Genomic DNA, 21,056 nt, shown 5'->3' with positions numbered 1-21,056 from the left:
CATATTGAATGAATTGCAATAAATAATATCATAAATTATATTAGTCTTAAGTCAACCACGTAATTATTAGTAGTAAATTGTATTGAATGAATTGCAATAATATTTTGACAGGAGGCATTTATGTATTATATTTAATTGTTTTAAATTGTTACTTAATTTAATCACATATTCAACTTTAACATGAATTGGAATGAAAAAATTTAATCATATGGCATTATTCAAAAACTTGATGCTGATCCTCAGCTATAAAACCTCCTTCCTCAACCCTCCTTTTCAGCCATTCTGAAATTTGGCTAAAACTGAAAGATGGCTCAAGGAAGAGGCAAAAGTTCATTGAGTGCTCTGATACTACTATGTTGCATGTTGTTGCATTGTTGTGACATGGCTTATGCAACCACATACACAGTTGGGGATCAATATGGTTGGAAATTCTTTATTACTAATTGGACTGAGGGGAAGAGTTTTAAGGCTGGCGATATACTTGGTTAGTGTCATCGATCATATTTTGCAATATTATAGCTTCTTCTTGTTATGTTTCCAATAATTCATTTTAATTTTTGTATTTCTTCTAAGCAAGAGAACAAATTAGAGGTACAAAAGTTAAAATGATGAATTGTTGGAAACATAACATGAAGAAGATATGATTGGTTTTTTAATTAATATATTTATATGTACGTGTATGCAGTGTTCAATTACAGTCCATTGAATCACAATGTGGTGGTAGTGGATGCGAATGGCTACAAGAATTGCAACGCTGCAGGTGGAAAAGTATATAACTCAGGACATGATTCCATCACGCTTCCAAAGGGTCAAAGTTACTACATCAGCAGTTTTACTGATCAGTGCCAATATGGTAGCATGAAAATGGCAGTGTATGCCGCCTGATATATATTTTAATTAATTAGGATATAATCAAAGCTTTCTCATTTATCTGTATGACAAGTATAATTTTTAAGGACCCTTTCAAAAAAAAAAGTATAATTTTTAAGGATGGATTTAGCCATTGGCATAAATGATATATATAAGTTTTAAATAATGTACTTTGCGCCTCTTTCCTGATTAACTATTTAAAAATAAGAAATGCAATTAATTTTGCTAAATTTTAATTTTAATTTTATTTTATCCTTTAAATTTTATTATCTCTCATTATATATTGTTCTCACAATAATATTATTTAAAACATATTAATTAATGCATTTTTAAAATTCTAAGTGAACAAATAAATAAAAACAAGAATTAAAGGAGTATGCACTGTCAGTGTAAAGTTTGTTTACACTGACATCCAATTGTATTTTGCCAAATCAGAAAATATATTCTTGTTTTAATTAAAATTTAAAACAAATGTAACAGACTTTCCTACGTGTCATACTGTGATTGGTTGTCAGTGTAAAACTATTTTACATTGACAGTGTATATCTATTAAACTCTAAAAACAAACTTTTTTCTAAGTTGAAAGTTAATGGTGCCCACTAGGGTGGACAACTTTAAAATTGGTCCACCGGTGCACCGTCATCATATGTCGTAGAATCTAAGAATTTTGGAATATTCATTTATTGGATGGTTAGGATTAAATGATGATAAAAGGATAAAAAGGTAAATTTATAATCTCTTAATCTTCCCCAATCCTTTTCATCTTCGGCCATGTCACCGCCGCCACTTGACCTCACAACTTCGGCGATTTCCAGTTTCAGAACCTCTCCCCCGCCTCCTCCCCCTCACTCCCACACCGCCACCAAAAATACCCATCTTCTCTTCAGCTGGTACACCATGCTCTTCATCTTTCCAAAACATGGAGAAGCCATGGGAGATGGGGATCTGGAAGATGGAAGCCGTGGGAGATGGGGATCTGGGAGACGCAGGCTTTCTTTCCAGAATGTGGAGAAGCCATGGGAGATTGGGATCTAGGGGACGCTCCTCACGCCGCGAAACCACATTTCCTTCTCCCTCGACCTGGCAGATTTATGCACAGCGAGCATTTGGGATCTTCAGAGGTAGGAGGAGAATTTGGATGTGAGTAGCTGTGGCGGCATCGGTTAGATCGGCCATAGCGGAGTGTTCTGGCGAAGGTGGACCTGAGGCGGCTGTGGCTACTCCGGCGCCGTTGGCGGTGGTCTGGATCGTTTAAGGAAGGCAGTGTCATGAACATGAGACGGCGTGTGTGTGAGTGTGCGTGGTTGCAGATAAGGAAAGAGAATTGTCTGAAGCTCAGGCAGAGATCAATAGGGAAGATGACTGAATTTTTTTTATATTTTTAATATATTGTAAATTATAAAAATAGCTCTTGGTGCACCGGTGGACCACTTTTTAAGTTACCCACCCTAGTGGGCATCAAAGTTAATAAGGAAGGAGATAGTAATAAACCGTTTTCTTCATTCAATTATTCCCGTATCACTAAGGAAACTAACTTGGGTGACCCATGATTTCATAGAGAATTCATGTCTCTCATCACTTACTTCAAGTTTTTTGTTAGAGCTTTCTGGGTTCAAATTTTAAAATACTCTATAATTCTCTCTATCTCTATTCCTAATTATATTTGTCACTATTTTAATATGTTTTATATTTTTATTTATTTTCCATTTTTCTAATTTTAATAGAACATTAGTTATGTTATTGGATTTTCGAAATGGTATTGGAGATGAAGGCGGGGAAGCGGGAGATGGATAACTCACATGGTTGAGTTAAGGATAGTTGTAGGTGAAGGGACAAGTTCGAACCTTGAGAATGAATAATTATACTAATTTACTAGCAACTAACATTTGTCTATAAAAAAATGAAAGCGCCAAGTGGAATGTGACCATGTAGGACTAAATGCATAAAATTTGGATGTTGGTGTGGCTATATGCAGTTAACCATGTCAGCATGGATTGAGATCCTTACGGCCTCTCCAGCGATGCAATAGTAACAAAATCACACGTTTTCTATTTTAACTCATGAGTTAATTTTTTATTACAACCAGTCTCAGTCCTTAAATACAAGATAAATGGTGAGGACATTGCAGTAGGAATGCTGGAGAGAGAAAATGTTGGAAAGGATCTAAATTCTGTCTGCATTTAATATATTTTTGTTGGCATCTTAAAAAAGAGGGAATAAAACATTTTAGTTTATAAAAATGAGGGACATATATAAAATAAAAAGAAAAATGAGGGACATAAATCATTAAAAAAATGAAGGGACTAAAATTAAAATTTGATCTAAATACAGGGACAAAAACATATTAAGACTTTTTTAAAATAACTCATTCAATGAGGACTATGTGAAAGAGTGAACGATATGTAAAATGCGCATTATATGTCTCAATTTATTTTTTGGTATAAATCAGAAAAATAAATTATATTTTTTAGGAATTGATCCCTAAACCTTCCATCTCCAACATATATGTCCCTTATCAAAATTATCACAAATTGAATGTGTGTATGTGTGTGTCTGTGTGTTTTTTTTTTATGAGTGAAAATTACACTCTTTAAGAGTTGATACCTACACCTTCCCTTACCAAAATCAAAATTATCACAAATTGTGTGTGTGTGGGTGCGTCTGTGCGTGTGAATAAGGGAGTTTTAGTCAAATTACATATCAATCGGTAAGCTTTTAAATAGTGTGCATAACCTTAAAGAAGATGTTAAGAATGGAACTAACAAAATTATGGTCTAGTGGTAAACAAGTTACTGTAAGATCAAGTTTTGATCGAGTAGTACAACTCTATGTTTTGATGATTACAAGTTAACATTTTAGTATGAACAATTATGATACTCTAACGTGTTTTTCTGAGTGTGCTATTTACAGGCTCTGACCTTAATCCAATCTCACACAAATCAGAAGTACTGTGCTTAAAGAGTGACCCAAGCAACGCTTTCGCAATCTCTATGTTCAATCTGAACAGTAGAAAAGCTTCAGAAGATCTGAAGTTAATCAAGCTCTGACGTGGACTCAACTCACTTGAAGTTCTGAAGATCCAGACGTTCTGACAACCCAGACACTCTGAAGGTTCAGATGTTCTGATGGTGTAGAAGACTCTGAAGATCCAGAAGCTGATAAGTGGAGACTCTGAAGTCCAGAAGCAAAATGGCTCTGAAGACCATGTACTTCCCTCTGAGTTCAAAATCAGAAGGTACAACGGTCAGAGGATCCATGCTTCCCTCTGACTCTGATCAACGAGCTTCACAAGTTCCAACACAAAGCATTCCTCTGATTAGAAGTCTACAAGGTTAAAGGTCAAGTCACTATCCAAAGTACAAAAGCAGATGCACTATCATGACGACCTAACCTAACATTCTCAGTCACAGCAGAAGCTCGAAATCTCAGTTCTGCCCTCCAACGGTAGCATTCTCATGCAGTGTTCAAACCCTAATCGTTGGAGTATAAATAGAGGCTGAAGATTGAAAGATGCGGTTGGAAGAATCTCACACGCGCAAGCTATATTCAAAACTTCGAAGCATTCTTTCTTCATTGAATTCATTGTGTTTACTACAAGCTTTTGAGAAGCAATTTCTTTGTAAGCAATACTTCTTAAACAGTTGTTTAGTTACCTTTAGGAGATCAAGGTTGATCGGATCCTAGAGAAGACTAAGAGAGTGAATCTTAGTGTGAGCTAAGTCAGTGTATTGTTAGTCACTTGTAGGTCTCAAGTGCAGTTGTAACAATTATCTGATTAGTGGATTGCCTTCATTCTAAGAAGGAAGAAATCACCTTAACGGGTGGACTGGACTAGCTTGAGTGATTCATCAAGTGAACCAGGATAAAATCCTTGTGGGCTTTTCTATCTCTTATCTTAAGCACTTTATTTGTTTCGAAAGATTTGTTAAAATCTTAAGGTGGAAGTTTTATTCTGAAAACGTTATTCAAACCCCCCTTCTACCGTTTTTCATACCTTCAGTTACACGTGTTATAACATAAGTTCACGACCCTACTGAGCCACCAAAAAGTGGGTCGGGTTAACATGACTTGCTTTTGGTATTTGGGTTGAAAGTCCACGCTCTGGGCTCGTGGATTGACTATTGACCGACCCAATAATAATAATAATCAAAATTAAGAATATAAAAATTATTCAAAACTAACCAACCTATCATAAAACAAAATTTGACTTGAAAGTCTTCTTAAACAACCCAACCAAAATTTGATTTTAGTGTCTTATTAAACAACAAAACGATAAATTTATTTAAATATCTTAAACCTTAAAGAAATTAAGAAAATGAAAACCACAGTTTTATACACCAAGGATAAATTTACCAAGCCCCATAATGATTCAATCACTATCCATTCTATATTCAAGACATTAGTTGTTGCTCAGTTGAAAGAAGATCGATGCATCCACTTTTCTATCACTGGCTTTCAAATCTTCATCATTACCTGCATCATCTTTAAAATCTTCATCGCCATCACCATCATCATGATGATAGTAATATTGAATTTTTTAATTTTATTATAATAATAACTAAATTTTATAATTTTATATTCTAGTCCCATGTGATGGCTCGACTCGATCCGTCAATCACTCGCCAAAAAATGAGCTACAAATATGAGTCAAGGTGAGTTATTGAGTTTGAGACCCTAAGTCCAGCCAAAAAAATCAGGCCTAACAAGCTAGCCCAACGATGCAAACTAATTTTGCAATCCCATATTTTTAATAATAAAACTAATTAATTAGCACATAATATTGAATTCTCAAATTGAGGATCATTTATGTAACCAAAAAAAAAATTTGGATCATTGAATATCGTCAATGAATAAATACAATGCATTTTGACTTTTGAACAATGGAATTTAATTTAATTATTAAATTAAAGGAACAATAAATATTTCATTGAATAGAATTTATTGTATTGTAAATTGACTTTATTGAGTAAATTGAACTTAGACGGAGAGAGTATTCATTATTATTTTTCATGTTTACCTTTATCTATAATATACTCGCTTATCAAAAAAAAAAAAATCTATAATATACTCAATATTCAAAGATTTGTTCTGATTTTCAAAATTGCTAGACTTTTAAGGCTTTTTATGTTGGGAGTAAGAGATAAGCAGTATAAATGTATCATTTATCAATGTGCCTAGTCCCTGTTTCCCCGTTTCATTCATCCGATCCAACAACCCCCAAAATTAGAAGCCTCTTCAACTATAAAATCTCCTTCCCCTGTCCTCTTTTTTAACCATTCTGAATTTTGATTAACACAAACAAGTCTAAAAGATATGGCTCAGGGAAGAGGCAATAGTGCATTGAGTGTTCTCGTATTACTATTTTTCACGTTTGTGCTTAATTGTGACATGGCTAATGCAATCACATATAAAGTTGGAGATGCAGGTGGTTGGAGGTACAATGTTGATAACTGGCCTCAGGGCAAGAGTTTTAAGACTGGTGATATACTTGGTTAGTGTTATCATCTTATCAACAAAGGTTTTTTCTTTTGATTAAACATAATTAGAGATTTATTTTAAATAAATATATATATTCATTCCTTAAATTCGTTATACCATCTCTATACCATCTTCTTGTTATGCTTCTAACAATTCATTTCAATCAAGTTTCTGTTTTTGTTTTTGTAATTCCTTTTTATATGTGCAAGACAACAAATTAGAGATGAAAATATTTTTCAATTTATTAATTTTAGACATGTTTATTTTTTAATATAATAAATACAGTTTACATGTGTATGCAGTATTCAATTACAATCCATTGTTTCACGACGTGGTGGCAGTGGATGAGGCTGGCTACAACAATTGCAGTGTTCAAAATGGAAAAGTATATAGATCAGGACATGATTCCATAACACTTCCTCAGGGTCAGAGTTACTTCATCTGCAGTCTTCCTGGTCACTGCAAGGCTTCGATGAAAATAGCAGTCAATGCAGCCTGAAGTTAGATAAAAATGAAAATCTATATATGTCCTTGTTATTATTATAATATATGAAGTTAAACTTACATTACATGCTATAAAATTGCAAATATATATTTTGAATTGATATAAATCTCCCTTGACCTCTTACTATATACTCCATCTTTTAATAGTTTTCACATATATTAAGAAAAAGTATTAATGTACTCTTGTCTTTTTTTATTAAAATTATTATCTAACTTTCTGATATACTCTTTATTTCTTTTATTATTTTTAACTTTTCAATTTTTCTATTACCCCCAATAATCGTATAAAGTTAAGAGGCTCTTAAAATTATAAAAATGACAGAATAATAATAAATAATTAAATATAAAGGAACCGCTGAGAGTAATAGTAGCATTGATCGTCCCCGAAGGATAGCTCAAGTGGTAAGAGCTAGGGACATAAATGTTGGGTGGGTTGAAGGGTGAAGGGTCCCGGGTTCAAACCCGGATGAGGAACTAATTTACTAACATTTCTAACAACTAACATTTGCCTATAAAAAAAAAGAGTAGCATTGATCCCTTTCAATTTATTCCTACAAATTAAGAAAATTAGTTAAGATTAGTTGTTCAACTCTATTTTAAATTACCCCTACTGGAAAACCAAAAAGAATTTATTGGTAAGTGTTAGATAATTGAATATGGAGGAGTAAATGTTTTAACTTGGAAAAAATTATTTAGTGTTTCATAGACTTATATTCATGACATGAAAAGCTATATAAAAAATATATAATTTTCCTTTTGGAGGTGAAAGATAATAAGTAAAAAAGTCATCTCTGCAGACCCTATTTTTCTCGTAGTACTGAAATTAACTGCTCTTTAGTGTTTAGTACCCAGCACATTCCTTTTTTTTAATGAAAGTTCGTCTTTTCTCATTAATCAGACAAAGCAGCATCTACAAAGAGGGTCTGCTCTATTTCAGGGGGTGGAACATCCCACCACAACTTGGTATTATAAGAGCAGGCCAAAGAAGCAAGAGTATGAGCAGGTACATTTGCATTCCGGGATACATGATTTATAGAAATAGAGGTAAAGAGACTAGCTAGATAGATACAATCCTGCATAAGGTTTTAGATAGTCCAAAGGCTTGAATTGGTTCTCATTGCTTTGACCACAGAGAGAGAGAGTCCAATTCAAAGATCACACTATCTAAACCCACTTCCAAGGCTGTGTGTAAGCTCCAGCGAAGGGCCATAGTTTCAGCAATAAGGGGATCAAGACGTTGAGCTTCCAGGCAGGTTCCAGCGAGCATTATGATTCATATGTGGTCCCTTGCTACAAAACCGAGCCTTGTAGGCTTAATCCAGTTTTTGGTCCCCAACCTTTGTCATAAATATGGCTTTAGTCCCTTGTCGGAGTAAAGGTGGGGGTTAGTCCCCCGTTTTTGGCAAAATGATTGGTTTTGGTCCTTCCGACCGGTTGGTCAACGCCGGAGCTCCGCCAGCTGATGTGGCACTTGCCACGTCAATTAATGACGTCCTAGGTGGCTTTTGTTTTATCTTTTTCATTTAAATTCTTTTAAAAATAAATTAGAACACAATTAACCCTACTAAAAATCTAGATATTCCTTTTTCATTATCATATCTTAATCCTCTAGCAACCAAACCCAGAAAAAGTAATTCATCTTCATCTTTTGGTTGGAATCTGGAAGCTTGAGAAATTCTAGAACAACCCTAACCCCCAATTTCTATGTAACCTAATCACCAATTTTAAAAACCCAACTACAACCAAACACCATGACATAACAAAACCCAATTTATTCATCCTCCTGAACCCAGATTAAATACCAACCAAAACCTAAATTTAGATGTGGAAGTAGATCTGTTTTCAGACCTCAATTGATTGGGTCAAATTCAAGCAAGTGTCATAAGGAAGATAATAGTATGAAGCCAAGCAGTCAAGGGAGATGTGTCATGTTTTTCACAGTACCGCCATTGTTGGAGAAAAAGACATTAGCAGGAGCAGGTTCCTCCTCCTCTTCCTCTTCCTCGCAGAAGATTGAAAGTGGAATAGCTCCTTGAGGCTTTTTCGCCAGAGCGGCGGTGGCGTAGCTGCCGTTAACGTGTTTAGCAGCGAGATCCGAGGGGGGGGAACGACGAAAGGGTCAAAGGGTTTTGAATGGTGGTTAGAGGATGAAGTGGGTTGATTTAGAAACGACGCGAACTTGAAGTCACCGAAGGTCTCGTCATCTTCCTTTGACCCTTTCTTCAAATTCAATTCCACCACCCCAGAAACCCCAACCCATAACCCCCAATCTAGAGAAATCAGAAAACGAAAACCCTAATCTAAGACTCTCAATAATCCAGAGATTTTCAATTGATTGAGTGTGAAAAAAGAAGAAGATGAACACTGAAGTTGATGGAGAATGATGATGATGATTCATAAAGATGTGAAAGTAGAAAAAAAAGAAGAAGGGTGAAGAAGAACGGTGAGAATAATGATGTTGAATTGGTTTTATTTAGATGTGTTAATTAGATTAGTTTATTAGGAATTAGGATGAAGGGCTTTAATTAGTTTAATTATGAGTTATTTTTGTAATAAAACAATTATGGGTTTTTCTTTATAGAATTTAAATGAAAAAGATAAAACAAAAGCCACCTAGGACGTCATTAATTGATGTGGCAAGTGTCACATCAGCTGGCGGAGCTCCGGCGTTGATCAAACAGGTCGGAAGGACCAAAACCAATCATTTTGCCAAAAATGGGGGACCAACCCCCACCTTTACTCCGGCGAGGGACTAAAGCCATATTTATGACAAAGGTTGGGACCAAAAACTGGATTAAGCCAAATTTTAATTCTCCCTTGGCTTGGTGCACTCCATTTTTGTGGCCTTTTCTCTTGTACGCATGGAGCTTGTTGTTCTTGAGCATATTTCCACTCCGCGAGCAAGTTCTGGGCTTTCTCCATTGCTGCAGTTGGATGAACTTGGGCATTATTGAACAAGCTTTCATTCCTTGCTTTCCATATAGCCCAGGTCCCTTGGAACACTTGTGCAACTATCTCATCTTCTTGATTGGCACAAAAGCTTTGGAGCCACTCAAGGAAGCTAGTTTGTACCAGATCCATACGAAGGCTCAAGGAATGGTGGAACCATGCTGCCCTTGACCAGGAACATTGGAGAAATAAGTGGTCTTGTGATTCTACCACCTCTTGACCGCACAGGGCACACTGTTCCTGAATCTGAATTCCTCTTCTAGCAAGATTGGCGCGACAAGGAGTAAGGTTGTTAATAACTTTGTACATGAAATGTTTTACCTTGCTCTGGATTTTAACACGCCACAAAGTCTTCCATGAGAAAGAGGGGCTGTTTGAACCACTTGCAGTAGCAGCAATCTTTTGGCTTTGAATTTGATAATAGGCTGATTTTACTGAGAACATTCCATCTTTGCTCCATCTCCAAATCAATTTATCTTCAGAATCCCTCCAGCTCAAGCGAATGGATTTAATTAATTGGGCTTCTGCTGGATTGAACAGTTGGTCTATCTTGGAGATGTTCCAGCCTCCTCCTTCCCAAAGCCTCAATTCTGATACTTTCTCATGAGCAAATTCGTACCCAGCACATTCCTTGTACTAAAGAATTAGCATGTTTTTGTGTGTGTCAATAATTAGCATGTTTCAAAAATCTTATTTCAGAGCGTCCTGTTTTTCTTAGAAAGCAAAATGGAATATAATATATATGAAATACTTAGCAATCCAAGTAGAGAAAAATACAAGGGGGAAAGAAGGTGTGCAACAAAAAAACCTAACCCACAATCAACTAAAAGCAACCCCATCATCATATAGACAAAACACCAACAACTTGCCAAAACGGACAAGCCAATCAACTACGCAATACCCTTCGGGATCTAATATTATCTGCTATGCCTCGGAGGGTCACTTCATCCGAAGAATCATAAGACAACCCCAACCGTTTTCCTAAGACCAACGCCGCCCTCGCCCTCGTCATAACCCCCGGAGGGCCCCTAGGAGACGGAGGCTCAAAAAGCACCAATTGATTGTACACGGGGTCCAAATCAACCACTCCATGACTTGAAGATGAACATTTCCCAAGCTCCAGCTCTACACTCGGATTTGCCACCTTTCTGGGCGTCCTATAATCTTGACTTTAGTGTTTCTTCGGCACAAATATTATCTTCGAAATTCTTATTCTTGATTGACGAAAAAAATCTTATTGTTGAAGTTCATTGCTTTCCTTAAAACCAGTTTTACACTCACAGTTCAAACCATTTAAATTGCACAAGAGAGTTAACTTATCATTTTCCAGTTTTGAATCATAAAAATGTTATGAGGATAAAGATATTGAGACTCAACATATTTCTGACTCTGGGAAGGAACATTAGCTGCGGCTGATCTAGCATCATATTTACTTCTGAACAAAATAATATCAATGTGTGACGGCATAATTATATTGCGTTACAATATAAATCTATAAATCTATAGAATACATTCAATCACCCTATGAATTTCATTTTTTCCCCTCCTAACTATAAACCTACAACTTATTGCACTAGAGAAAAGCCAGAATAAAGGCTTATCTTTAATCTAAATAATTAATGCAATTTTGTTGAGATAGTCACCATCATGAAACTGGTTTCAGGAAATTGGCTTTGCCTAGTAAATGAAGCTCAAATGGAACTTATTGTTCCGAAGCCAGCAGCTTCTTGAGATCTTTTTTATTTACCTGAAATTTCAGACAGAGAAGATTAAAACTAGCTTTGCTAAAGAATAATTCACGGTAAGAAAAAATGCAAAAGTAAATTACCTTCCCCATTGCATTGCGAGGGATTGAGTCCCACACGATGAGTCGAGTTGGTATCTAACAAGATACAAACACATAATTAAGATTTAAGAGAAAATTACTTTTAAAGCTCCTACTATTATCATGAACATAATATGGGTTTATGCATCAAAGACTTTCAAAATGTCACGTTGATGAACTTTTTCCATGTATTAGAACTCGGTCAATTTAATCAATAAATCTCATGATATAACAAGACTTTTGTCTAAGAAAATTTCAAAATAAACTACCCTTATATGAATGAATTGATACATCAAGGAAAAACAATTGATGAAAGATATTGCAAAACTCCACTGTTCTGCACCTCCATTACCCGAAGTCCTCCATGCTTTCACAAATGACTAGATTCCTTACCTCTCAACCCCTCCATTTATTTATAGGCAACATACCTCATGTTTCCCAGGACCACACATTTTTCTTCATTCTTTCTCCGTCTTTAGAATATTCAAAAGGTTAAGGGGAGCTTAGGATGATAGTGGGCTGATAATGAAGGAAATGTGTGATTTAGGAGGGGGAAGTAGGAGATACAAGATTCTGAGGGTAAGTCATGACAGGTTACATTTAGTGCAACATGAACGCACACCCGCATAAGAAGTGTATTTGGTGACTGACAAATGACTGAAGCTAATGTTGACCCTACAATCTTCACTCTCACTTGATACATACATACATAATGCATCAGAGAAAGTATAAACAAAAAATAACCATGCCACCATACCTTGTAGGGTGCAATTTTGTCTTTGGCCCAGGAGGATAACTCTTCTAGGGTTAGAACAGGCTTTGACTCTTCCTCTCGCTTTCGTTTAACAGAAGGCTCTGGCACAATAACTGCACCAACAATTTCTCCATAGACTTTGTCTGGTAAGCCCAAAACACTACATTCTGAGACAGCTGGATGCTGCAAAAAGGTTCTGCTTGTGAGTATCATATCATTCATATATTCAGCTGCTTCCGTGGAAAGAAACCATGCAGCTATGTAAAGGATTGTTAACAACTAACAACATAGGATGAGAAAACTATAGCTACTTGCCTCTATTATAACTGATTCAATTTCTAATGCAGACAGCTTATAACCACCAGCCTTGATTATATCAGCATTAGTACCTAATAAACAAATAGAGAGTATACAAATTAAGTTTTATTGCCATCGTGATCTAACTTTTACTCCTCTGATGATAAGTTCAGATGTAGAATCTTTGTTTTCATCTAGAAGATCAAGATAAAACAGTTGGCTACAGTTTTTTTACCATAATATCCAAATTTTGTTACCAGTCAAGATTGGAAAAAAGTTAGCAAACCAAATGTCCTAATTATTAGCAATTTAGGAATGTAGTATCTACAAAACTGCTGATAATACCTTAAGTTATTTTGTTGGAAGAATCAATTTAGGAAAAATGGAAATCACCAGCTCAAGAATAATGCCCTAGAAATTTAAACTTGGATATGTAATTATGCACGAAAACCATGCAGCATGTGTAAAGAATACAGATTTTCTTACGTCCAAGAATGATGTAATACCCATCTTTATCTGTGGTAACTGCGTCTCCAGTCTTAAAGAATCCATCATTTGTAAATGATTCCTTTGTTACCTACATGAAAAATAATAAAACGTCTCAATGGGAGATATTATATTTCTTTCACCATTACCACTTTGGGAATTTTGCACTTTTTGTAACTGAAACTAACATTGTATTCTGATAGGAATTGAAAATCTCTGAATATCATGGAGGGAGTACAGCTCCTTTCAAAGAGGAAATACCTCAAGAAAACACAGACTCAGTAGCAAAAAAATTAAAAGAAAAGATACTCAAGAACTGCAATAAGCAATCTCCACCTAGGTCAATGGCCACCAACTTTAACCCAAAAATCTCCTCTTCCATTGTTCCATGGCTCTCTACACCCTCACCATTAATATACAGGTTTCTCCCTGTCATAGTCCTTTTTATTCAACCACTGCTAGCTGTATATTCTGTTATAGTCAGGGTCAAATAGTCAATTTGGGAAAAATAGTTAATATTCTTTCATTGTGTTGAGATCGTATATCGCTTATAGATATGGACAGAGTAGCAAACAGGTGTGGGCAATCATCACCTAACGACTTTGAGGTAGTGTTAGGTCTAGCGTAAATTCAAGATGGTGGCAAAACTTATTCTAGATCCAACATTGGGCCCCCCACAAACTGTTCATTTTGACATGTTCAGTGATTGTCAAGTTCATTAAACAGGGATTCATCATTAGCGTCTTGAAATTTCAATTGCTCAAAGTACTTGCTTCCCAGATAACAAGACTTGCAGTCTTAGGATAGTGGTGGGGCATAACAGGTAGATAGAGTATTATGTAATGATACACATGCATTATCCACAAAAACTGTTTGGAGCATAGAAAAATCAAAAGAAAAGGTAATGACTATTACTAAATGGTGATTTCAGATTCATTAAAACGAAGAACTTAACATTCTGAAAGTACCTCAGGAAGATTCCAATATTCTTTAAACATTGAAGGACTTTTAATGCAAAGCTCACCCGTTCCAGTGAGTCCACTATCACTCCCATCATCTTCAAGAATTTTGACCTATCATGCATACAGAAAAGACAACCTTGAAATTCCATGTGATATATTATCTTTCACATTGAGCATAAATAACACTTGAATCAATTCCTGCCTCCAGGTTCACAGTAAAACATCCATCTTTGACATGCATCAAGTTCAAGTCATATTACCGCTTTATTAAACGTTATTAGAACAATAAATATGATTCGCTTAACCAGAAACTGAAGCTCGTGCCAGACTGTTGGTAATAACCCCCCCCCCCCCCCACTACACACACATTTTTTAAGTTACCAGATCATGTAAACAGAATATGAATAGTCGCCAATGAGAGATCAAAAAGCTCATATTCTATAGACAGAAGCAAATGGAAAAGTGCAAGCTCAACTAACCTGTACACCAGGAAATGGTTTGCCTACGGTGCCTGCCTTACGCTTACCTTTCAATGGATTTGACAATGCCATGACAAACTAGAAACATCAATGTAATAACATAAGATAAGTAAGAAAATCATTACCAATTTAATGAGAACAGTAGTACAATACACTATATAATTCTCTGAAAAGCTGAAGGACTTAAGTGCACTTACTTCAGTCATACCATATCGCTCCAATAAGCGATGCCCAGTGATGGCTTCCCATTCTTGCATAACCGGTTGAGGAAGTGCGGAGGACCCACACATCTGAATAATAACATGATAATATATCAGATTTCTGAGATTGAGTAAGTAATCAGCACAAATAACATAAATTGCAGTGTCTCTATGTAGGTAAGTTACTGCATCACTCAAAGTTACACATTCGTTCAATCAAATTAAGAAATAAAGAAAAATCCTTCATTTGTTAAAAGCTGAACAAAGATTCAATTATCTTCTTTTAGGAGATAAACATGCTTGATGCAAGTCACAGTGCCTTTCTCTCTTACCATAAGGCGCAAGTTCCTTGCAGCAGATGCTGAAGCAGCTTGTAGCTCAGGATCCATTGCATGATAACCTTGTATTAGTCGGCTATAGATAGTTGGAACCTTCATTAACAAAAGTATTTAATTATAATGAGGTCACCCGCGGCAAGGTTTTCAATCATAGCAACTATAGTTGACAGCAAATAGTATACATATGAACTTTAAATTCACAAACTGTGCAGTGCGCAACTTATTAACTTTTTAGGGCATGACAAAGAACACCATCATATGTCCTATAAATGTTGTCTTTGTATGGTTAGAGCAGAAAAAATAGTTATTATCAGACAAGCCCAAATTATATACAAAAACCAAGGTACTGCGAGAATGAACCATATCAAGGATCTGCAGTATGCTGATAAGAATCATACTTACTCCAGTAAATGCAGTTATAGCACCACCATCAACCTTTGATCCTCCAGTTGGATATGACTCACGCCACCTTTGCCAAACTCCCCTCACACTAAATTTTGGCAGAAACTCAACCTTCAACAAGACCATTAGATTCTTAGCAACAAAGAATTATCTATTCAATAATTTTTTTCTTCTAATTTTATCTTTGCTTCAGAAGCAGAAATGAAAGAAGTAAATTACCGTGGAACCTGCATAGAGAGGTGCCAGTAAACCATTGAATAGCCCATGAACATGTATATCATTCATTAAGGATTGACATCATAAAGATATCGCAAATAACATCCACACCACAGCATAACATGTTTATCTAATTACAAAAATATTGAATAGTGTAAAAACAAAAAATTTCAAGGATATGATGTAGTGGTAGACAATGCAGAAACTGATCATCAGATGTGTACTCCCACGCTTTTGTCAAGGTTTGGACCTAAAGTCAAAACAATTGAAGATAATAATTAAAGAAATAATAACAAACTAGGAATGGATTCACATGATTTAGTCAACAAGGATAATTGTATTAAGATTTTAAGTTATAAAAAACAGTATTTGTATGATTTTATTATGATACCAGAATAACTTGCAAAATCAAAGAGCTAGTGTTCAGGACAAGGATTTTATCTTAGTAGATGAAACTGTCTACTTGAAGTAGCAATAAATGTAAGCAGAGATAAATAATAGAGCATACCTGGGAAATGATGCTTCTGTGTGTATGCACAACTCCCTTAGGTTTACCTGTTGTCCCACTAGTGTACAAAATCAGTGCTGGATCTTCACCTAAGCCAATGAAAAGCAAATGATGATAAAGAACTGCCACAAAATTGCAACCACAAGATTCTACTCCGTCCATTTCTAAAAGTTAAAACAGAAATTTTCTTACTTGATCTTCCAATATTCTCCAGGGAAATTCCGTTTGAATCAATTTCCCCACCCTGTGAACGTTCATCTCTGCTTTCCTCTGAAGAAGTACTGGGAACAGATGGAAGGTTAAAAAACTGACAAGAGCTTTTACTGGCAATGCTTTGCATTAATTCGCTATGATCTTCAGTACTCAGGATTGCAGACACATTCTGCAGCCAAATTATCATCAAATTTATATTAAGATTATAAGCACAAAACCAAGAGTAAAATCAAAGGCGATGTATGATAAATAAATGGTTCAACTAATCTGTTAGCAACATATATAATATAACTAATTCTTTCTTCCTTAGGTACACAATACTCAGTATATATTGAAGGAACCATATGGGCATCATCCCACACATATAATAAGCATTCGGTCGATTGACAATGATCATATTTGCATAAGCAGCCAGCACGGCATAATAATGACAACATGAGCATGTAAAAATTAATCCAAAAGACAATTTTGGACTACCATGGCATTCTTTGATCCATAGCTGATCCCAACTAAAGGGAAAAGACTTTGATTTTAGTTGTTGCTGTTGGATAGAGGAACAGCATCCCTAATTCAATAGTTTATTCATGTCTGAACTGAACATCCAATAAAAGGAATGTATCACATTTAAGGTTTACTTGCATAGCATTTATCAGTTTGTGCTTTTACAAAAGTTATTTGAAAGTTCACATAAAAGATATAAAGAGCGTAAGAAAAATAAAAATAAAATATACCAAGACTGTATCAACGGATAACTAAGGGAGTCCGTAATTCATAATTTTCACAAGCCAAATGACAACAAAAACAAAATAAAAGGGGTGTCATATGAAAAAGGGAGAGTCTCCAATGCATACCGAAGTATTAGTCACATGCAAGAACTCTACTTCTGGATAGCTGAGTGCAAGTGGAACAGCAACACCTCCACTTAACCAAGTTCCAAGTAGTGCTGCAACAAACTCAGCAGACGGCTTGGCTAAAATCCCTATTCGAGCTCCCGCAAGATTTCCCTGGATTTTGATACCATCAATAATTGATTAAAATTATTTTGTACAAATACAGGAATGTCATTAGATATACTTGAAGGCAGTTCAGCATTCCCATACAAGCATGAATGCTAAGAAACAGACTAAGGCATTTGATTATTCTTCAATTCCTAGCAGATGAACAGAATAACATCTAAACGAAGTGGTCAATTAACGAAATGGGTGTGTCCTACTTTCAAGCTGTGTTTTATGGTTTAGTATGAAGTTTGGGTAAAAATAAGAAGGCTCTCATAATTTTGCAGTGTTCAATTTATGCTTTTTTTTTGCACTTAGTTTAAGCAGACTGCATGTATCTTTTAAGCATGCAATGCAATATGACTGTACTTTTAGCCTCATTTTGATGTTCTGAGGCTTCTACCCTTGCTTGTTTCAAGGGTGACGCCAACTTCGATATGCAGAGAGATTGGCAGCCTTGCTGCCTTTTAGTTATCATCTTGTTGGTGTTCTGTTTTTTCAAAATCTGGATCCTCACCCTCCAATCTTATTGTACTCTCCTTGTAATGAATTGAAAAAGACAAGCATAACTGTTTTCCAGATTAAGCCTTTAAGAACCTCTGTTCATCATATTGGTCAAAAGCTAATAGTATGCACTATTTGCATATAACAATACCAATATTAAGGAAATTCCAAGGTGAAACTCACTTACTTTTACATCTTTTCCGCACAAGAGATCAGATATCTTGCGCGCGGATGAGATGAGGTTCCTATAACTATAACTCTTCTGATCAGCTCTGATAGCAACACTGTCAGGAGCTGCATGTTCTTGCTTAGCAATTGCTTTGAAGACCTCCATAAATGTAGCAGTTGGAGATGCTGTAATAAAACAAACAAACAAACACCTTATAAACAACAACAAAAGTCTTATCTCACTAACAAACAAATACCTTATAAATGGATCAATTAGATACTAAGCAGTGTCTACTATATTATCTAAACTGAACAACAAGAATATCAATTTGGTATTTTTCTCAAAGAAGAGCTTAATAAACTGATAAAAACTCAGAACCAAGATAGACCCTCTAAACTTTCCAGCTAATAGAACATATTCAAAAACCTCAACCTTGTAATGGGAAATTGGTGAATTTTTAGTTTCTACCCTGTCCAGTGTCAATCTTCCTGGGGTCTTAAATGTTGAAACCTCAGGTTCATAAAGCAATAAACCAGGTAAATGCACAAATAATTGCTCCAGACACCTCCAATTTGTATGATAAGCAATATTTCAAATTTGATCATCAATTAGAAGCTATGAAATCAAATCAAATAAAATTAAAATAACACCCTTTTCATAATAATCCCCCTCCTCAGATATTAAAAAATATAAAAATGAATTGAAAATCAAACTCAATCAAACACGGTTATAAAAAAATGAAAATGGTCAGCAATGAATAATAGAGGAAGGAAACTCACAGGAGTGAGGGCGAAATTGAGATACACAGCAACAGACTCTGGAGTAGTTAGCAGATTGGAGAGGGAAAGGGGCGGCTATGAAAGCATGAGAAGAGAGTTTATGAAAGGAGAGGGAAGAGAAGGGTTTGTTGAGAGCTTTAAATGGGTTGCTCATTTAGGTAGTAGATAGATAGATAGATAGATAGATAGACAAATGTTGCAGCAAATAATTTTGAGCGGTAGAGTTAGGTGGGGAATCTGCGTTGCGCTATTACTTACACACGTAGCCGCTTCTCTCGTTCGTCTCTTCAGTCAAACGTTCTCTGCTTCTTCGATTTTGCTCAAACAAGTTACCACCTCCCCCTTATATAGACAAGAAAACTAGAGAAGCTAGCAAGTGAGAGATATATCAAGTTAATGGAGAAAAAACAATTAGATTAAGGAGAAACGTGATGGCATGTTGAATGAATGTGTACAAGTTATTGTAATAAGATTGTTGCGTAAATACTTTACACTTATATCTTTAGGGAAACCAATTCAATTTGTTTTTAAATTATTAATTGTCTTTTTTTTTAATTAATCAAAATGGTTCACAACTTTATACTACCTTCATCTCATTACAAACTTCTTGTCTAACTTGCCTTTCTTCCCAAAATTTTCTATTTTCTTTTCTTTGGCAATCATAAATCTGGTTGAGTTCTTGAACGCCGGTGAAGTTTTGACTAAAAGTTCATTTATTTAAATGAGTGAGATACTTTCAATTAGATTTTCATTCCATGTCACTGTCATAGACCGTCAAGGCTCTACATGCCATCTTTTTTTGTTATTTTGATTAATAACTCGTATAAACTCACCCCACAAAGTTGTACTGGTGCAAATTGAACCCGAACAATCAATAGCAATTAATTTGACGGTGTCGATCGCAGTGGTAAAAAGTGGTTGTTTTAACTCTTAGGTCAAAAGTTTAATTCCTCTTAGCTACATTATTGGAAAGAGTTGAGACAATCAACCTTCATCACACCGTGTCAAATTACAATAACATTTTACACACAAAAAAATGTTAATTTGAGTGAGCAACTTATAAAAATGATTTCAAACTGATTTCGTACTACTATGTTCTTATATAATTGTAGAGAGAAGAAATACATATTAAAAAGTGTAATTAATTTTGTTAATTTTCATGAAAGTATTACTCCCTCCGTTCCTTATTATAAGACCAATTTAACTAAATCTCTAGGATTAAGAAAAATTGTTAAAATTAGTTAAAAGCAATAAATTTGTTAAGTTTTTTAAGGAACATTACTAAATTACCCTTACTTATAAAACTTTTTGAATACAATTAATTCTTATTCCAAATTAACTACTCCACTAGTAACTCCAAGCATTGATATAAGGGTTTATCTTGATATTTTCAACCGGCCCCTCAAATTTACTCCATTGGCAATTCACTGTTTTCTTGTTTTAGTTGAATAATTCATTGCCTTTTTAATTGCAAACACTGCACCAAGACTCCAAATTATTTGTTCCCTCTCATTTTTAATTTCCAGCAAATTCCAAATTTTTTACTTCCCTCTAACAATTTCAAGTGTTAATGAATTGATTTGCTTCCTCAAAACTTTTCACGCTAAACTTGTTCCCACCAAAATTTATTTTGGGAACTAAAAAAATTCAGCTTAAATATTCACCATTCCAATGTGTGCTCTAAACAATTTACACCACAATGGATATAGATTTGAATTTGTTAGCTAGAGATGAAGAAGATATTGAGCAAATTGTACAAAGTGTGATACCATGGCATTTCCTAAACTTGTTTCACAAAGTCTTATATTTATATAGATTAATATTGTGGGTACCATAACTACACTTTAATTCATGGCATTTCCTAAGTAGTATCTATAGCATTTAGTTATACTCACATACTCCAAGTACTCGAGCAAATGAAAAGGTAGTAAAAGGTAATGAAGGGTTGTAGCATTGAAAATAAGTAAAATTATGAAGAGGGTAAATTTGAAAAAAAATAATCAATGCTATTTAAATCTTAGAAATGGACTTATATTTAGGAACAAAAAAAACTCTAAAAAATAGTCTTATAATAAGGAACGGAGGGAGTATTTGTTTTTCTATTTCACCATTTAGAATGCATGTTATA

The 21,056-nt window shown here is 35.1% G+C and overlaps 2 protein-coding genes across 3 annotated transcripts; one reads left to right on the top strand and one right to left on the bottom strand.

Annotated features, from left to right (window-relative positions):
- The first annotated feature begins 299 nt into the window (after nucleotides 1-299).
- Nucleotides 300-6,922, top strand: LOC130744731 (blue copper protein 1b-like). The gene is made up of 4 exons (XM_057596890.1): nucleotides 300-484; nucleotides 686-879; nucleotides 6,163-6,361; nucleotides 6,651-6,922. The coding sequence occupies exons 1-4, from the start codon at nucleotides 307-309 to the stop codon at nucleotides 6,845-6,847; spliced, it is 768 nt and encodes a 255-aa protein (XP_057452873.1). The 5' UTR covers nucleotides 300-306; the 3' UTR covers nucleotides 6,848-6,922.
- A 4,257-nt stretch (nucleotides 6,923-11,179) lies between these two features.
- On the bottom strand, nucleotides 11,180-19,252 carry LOC130745914 (probable CoA ligase CCL8). Of its 2 annotated transcripts, XM_057598339.1 has the most exons (17): nucleotides 18,929-19,252; nucleotides 18,168-18,334; nucleotides 17,333-17,485; nucleotides 16,461-16,650; nucleotides 16,269-16,357; nucleotides 15,942-16,010; nucleotides 15,764-15,817; nucleotides 15,545-15,655; nucleotides 15,137-15,235; nucleotides 14,802-14,894; nucleotides 14,605-14,682; nucleotides 14,132-14,236; nucleotides 13,164-13,254; nucleotides 12,696-12,769; nucleotides 12,384-12,563; nucleotides 11,630-11,683; nucleotides 11,180-11,548 (listed from the first exon to the last, which is right to left on the bottom strand). In XM_057598339.1, exons 1-17 carry the CDS (start codon nucleotides 19,080-19,082, stop codon nucleotides 11,504-11,506), a joined length of 1,806 nt encoding a protein of 601 aa, XP_057454322.1. In that variant the 5' UTR covers nucleotides 19,083-19,252; the 3' UTR covers nucleotides 11,180-11,503. The 2 variants fall into 2 exon arrangements, with proteins under 2 accessions (XP_057454322.1, XP_057454324.1); XM_057598341.1 differs by lacking the exons at nucleotides 11,180-11,548; nucleotides 11,630-11,683; nucleotides 12,696-12,769 and having other exon boundaries at nucleotides 12,381-12,563.
- Between the last annotated feature and the right edge of the window lie 1,804 nt (nucleotides 19,253-21,056).

Source organism: Lotus japonicus, chromosome 3, assembly GCF_012489685.1.
Source record: "Lotus japonicus ecotype B-129 chromosome 3, LjGifu_v1.2".
Classification (NCBI taxonomy): domain Eukaryota; kingdom Viridiplantae; phylum Streptophyta; class Magnoliopsida; order Fabales; family Fabaceae; genus Lotus; species Lotus japonicus.
The sequence above is the reverse complement of the archived record's forward strand: the minus strand, read 5'-3'. Positions and strand labels throughout refer to the sequence as shown.

Coding starts and splice junctions, on each gene's coding strand:
- LOC130744731 (XM_057596890.1), top strand. CDS start 307: ATGGCTCAAGGAAGAGGCAAAAGTTCATTGAGTGCTCTGATACTACTA. Junction 880..6,162: donor TGAAAATGGCAGTGTATGCC/GCCTGATATATA, acceptor GAATTTTGATTA/ACACAAACAAGTCTAAAAGA. Junction 6,362..6,650: donor TAAGACTGGTGATATACTTG/GTTAGTGTTATC, acceptor ATGTGTATGCAG/TATTCAATTACAATCCATTG.
- LOC130745914 (XM_057598339.1), bottom strand. CDS start 19,082: ATGAGCAACCCATTTAAAGCTCTCAACAAACCCTTCTCTTCCCTCTCC. Junction 18,335..18,928: donor TCAATTTCGCCCTCACTCCT/GTGAGTTTCCTT, acceptor GTTTTATTACAG/CATCTCCAACTGCTACATTT. Junction 13,255..14,131: donor AATATTGGAATCTTCCTGAG/GTACTTTCAGAA, acceptor TTTTTCATGTAG/GTAACAAAGGAATCATTTAC.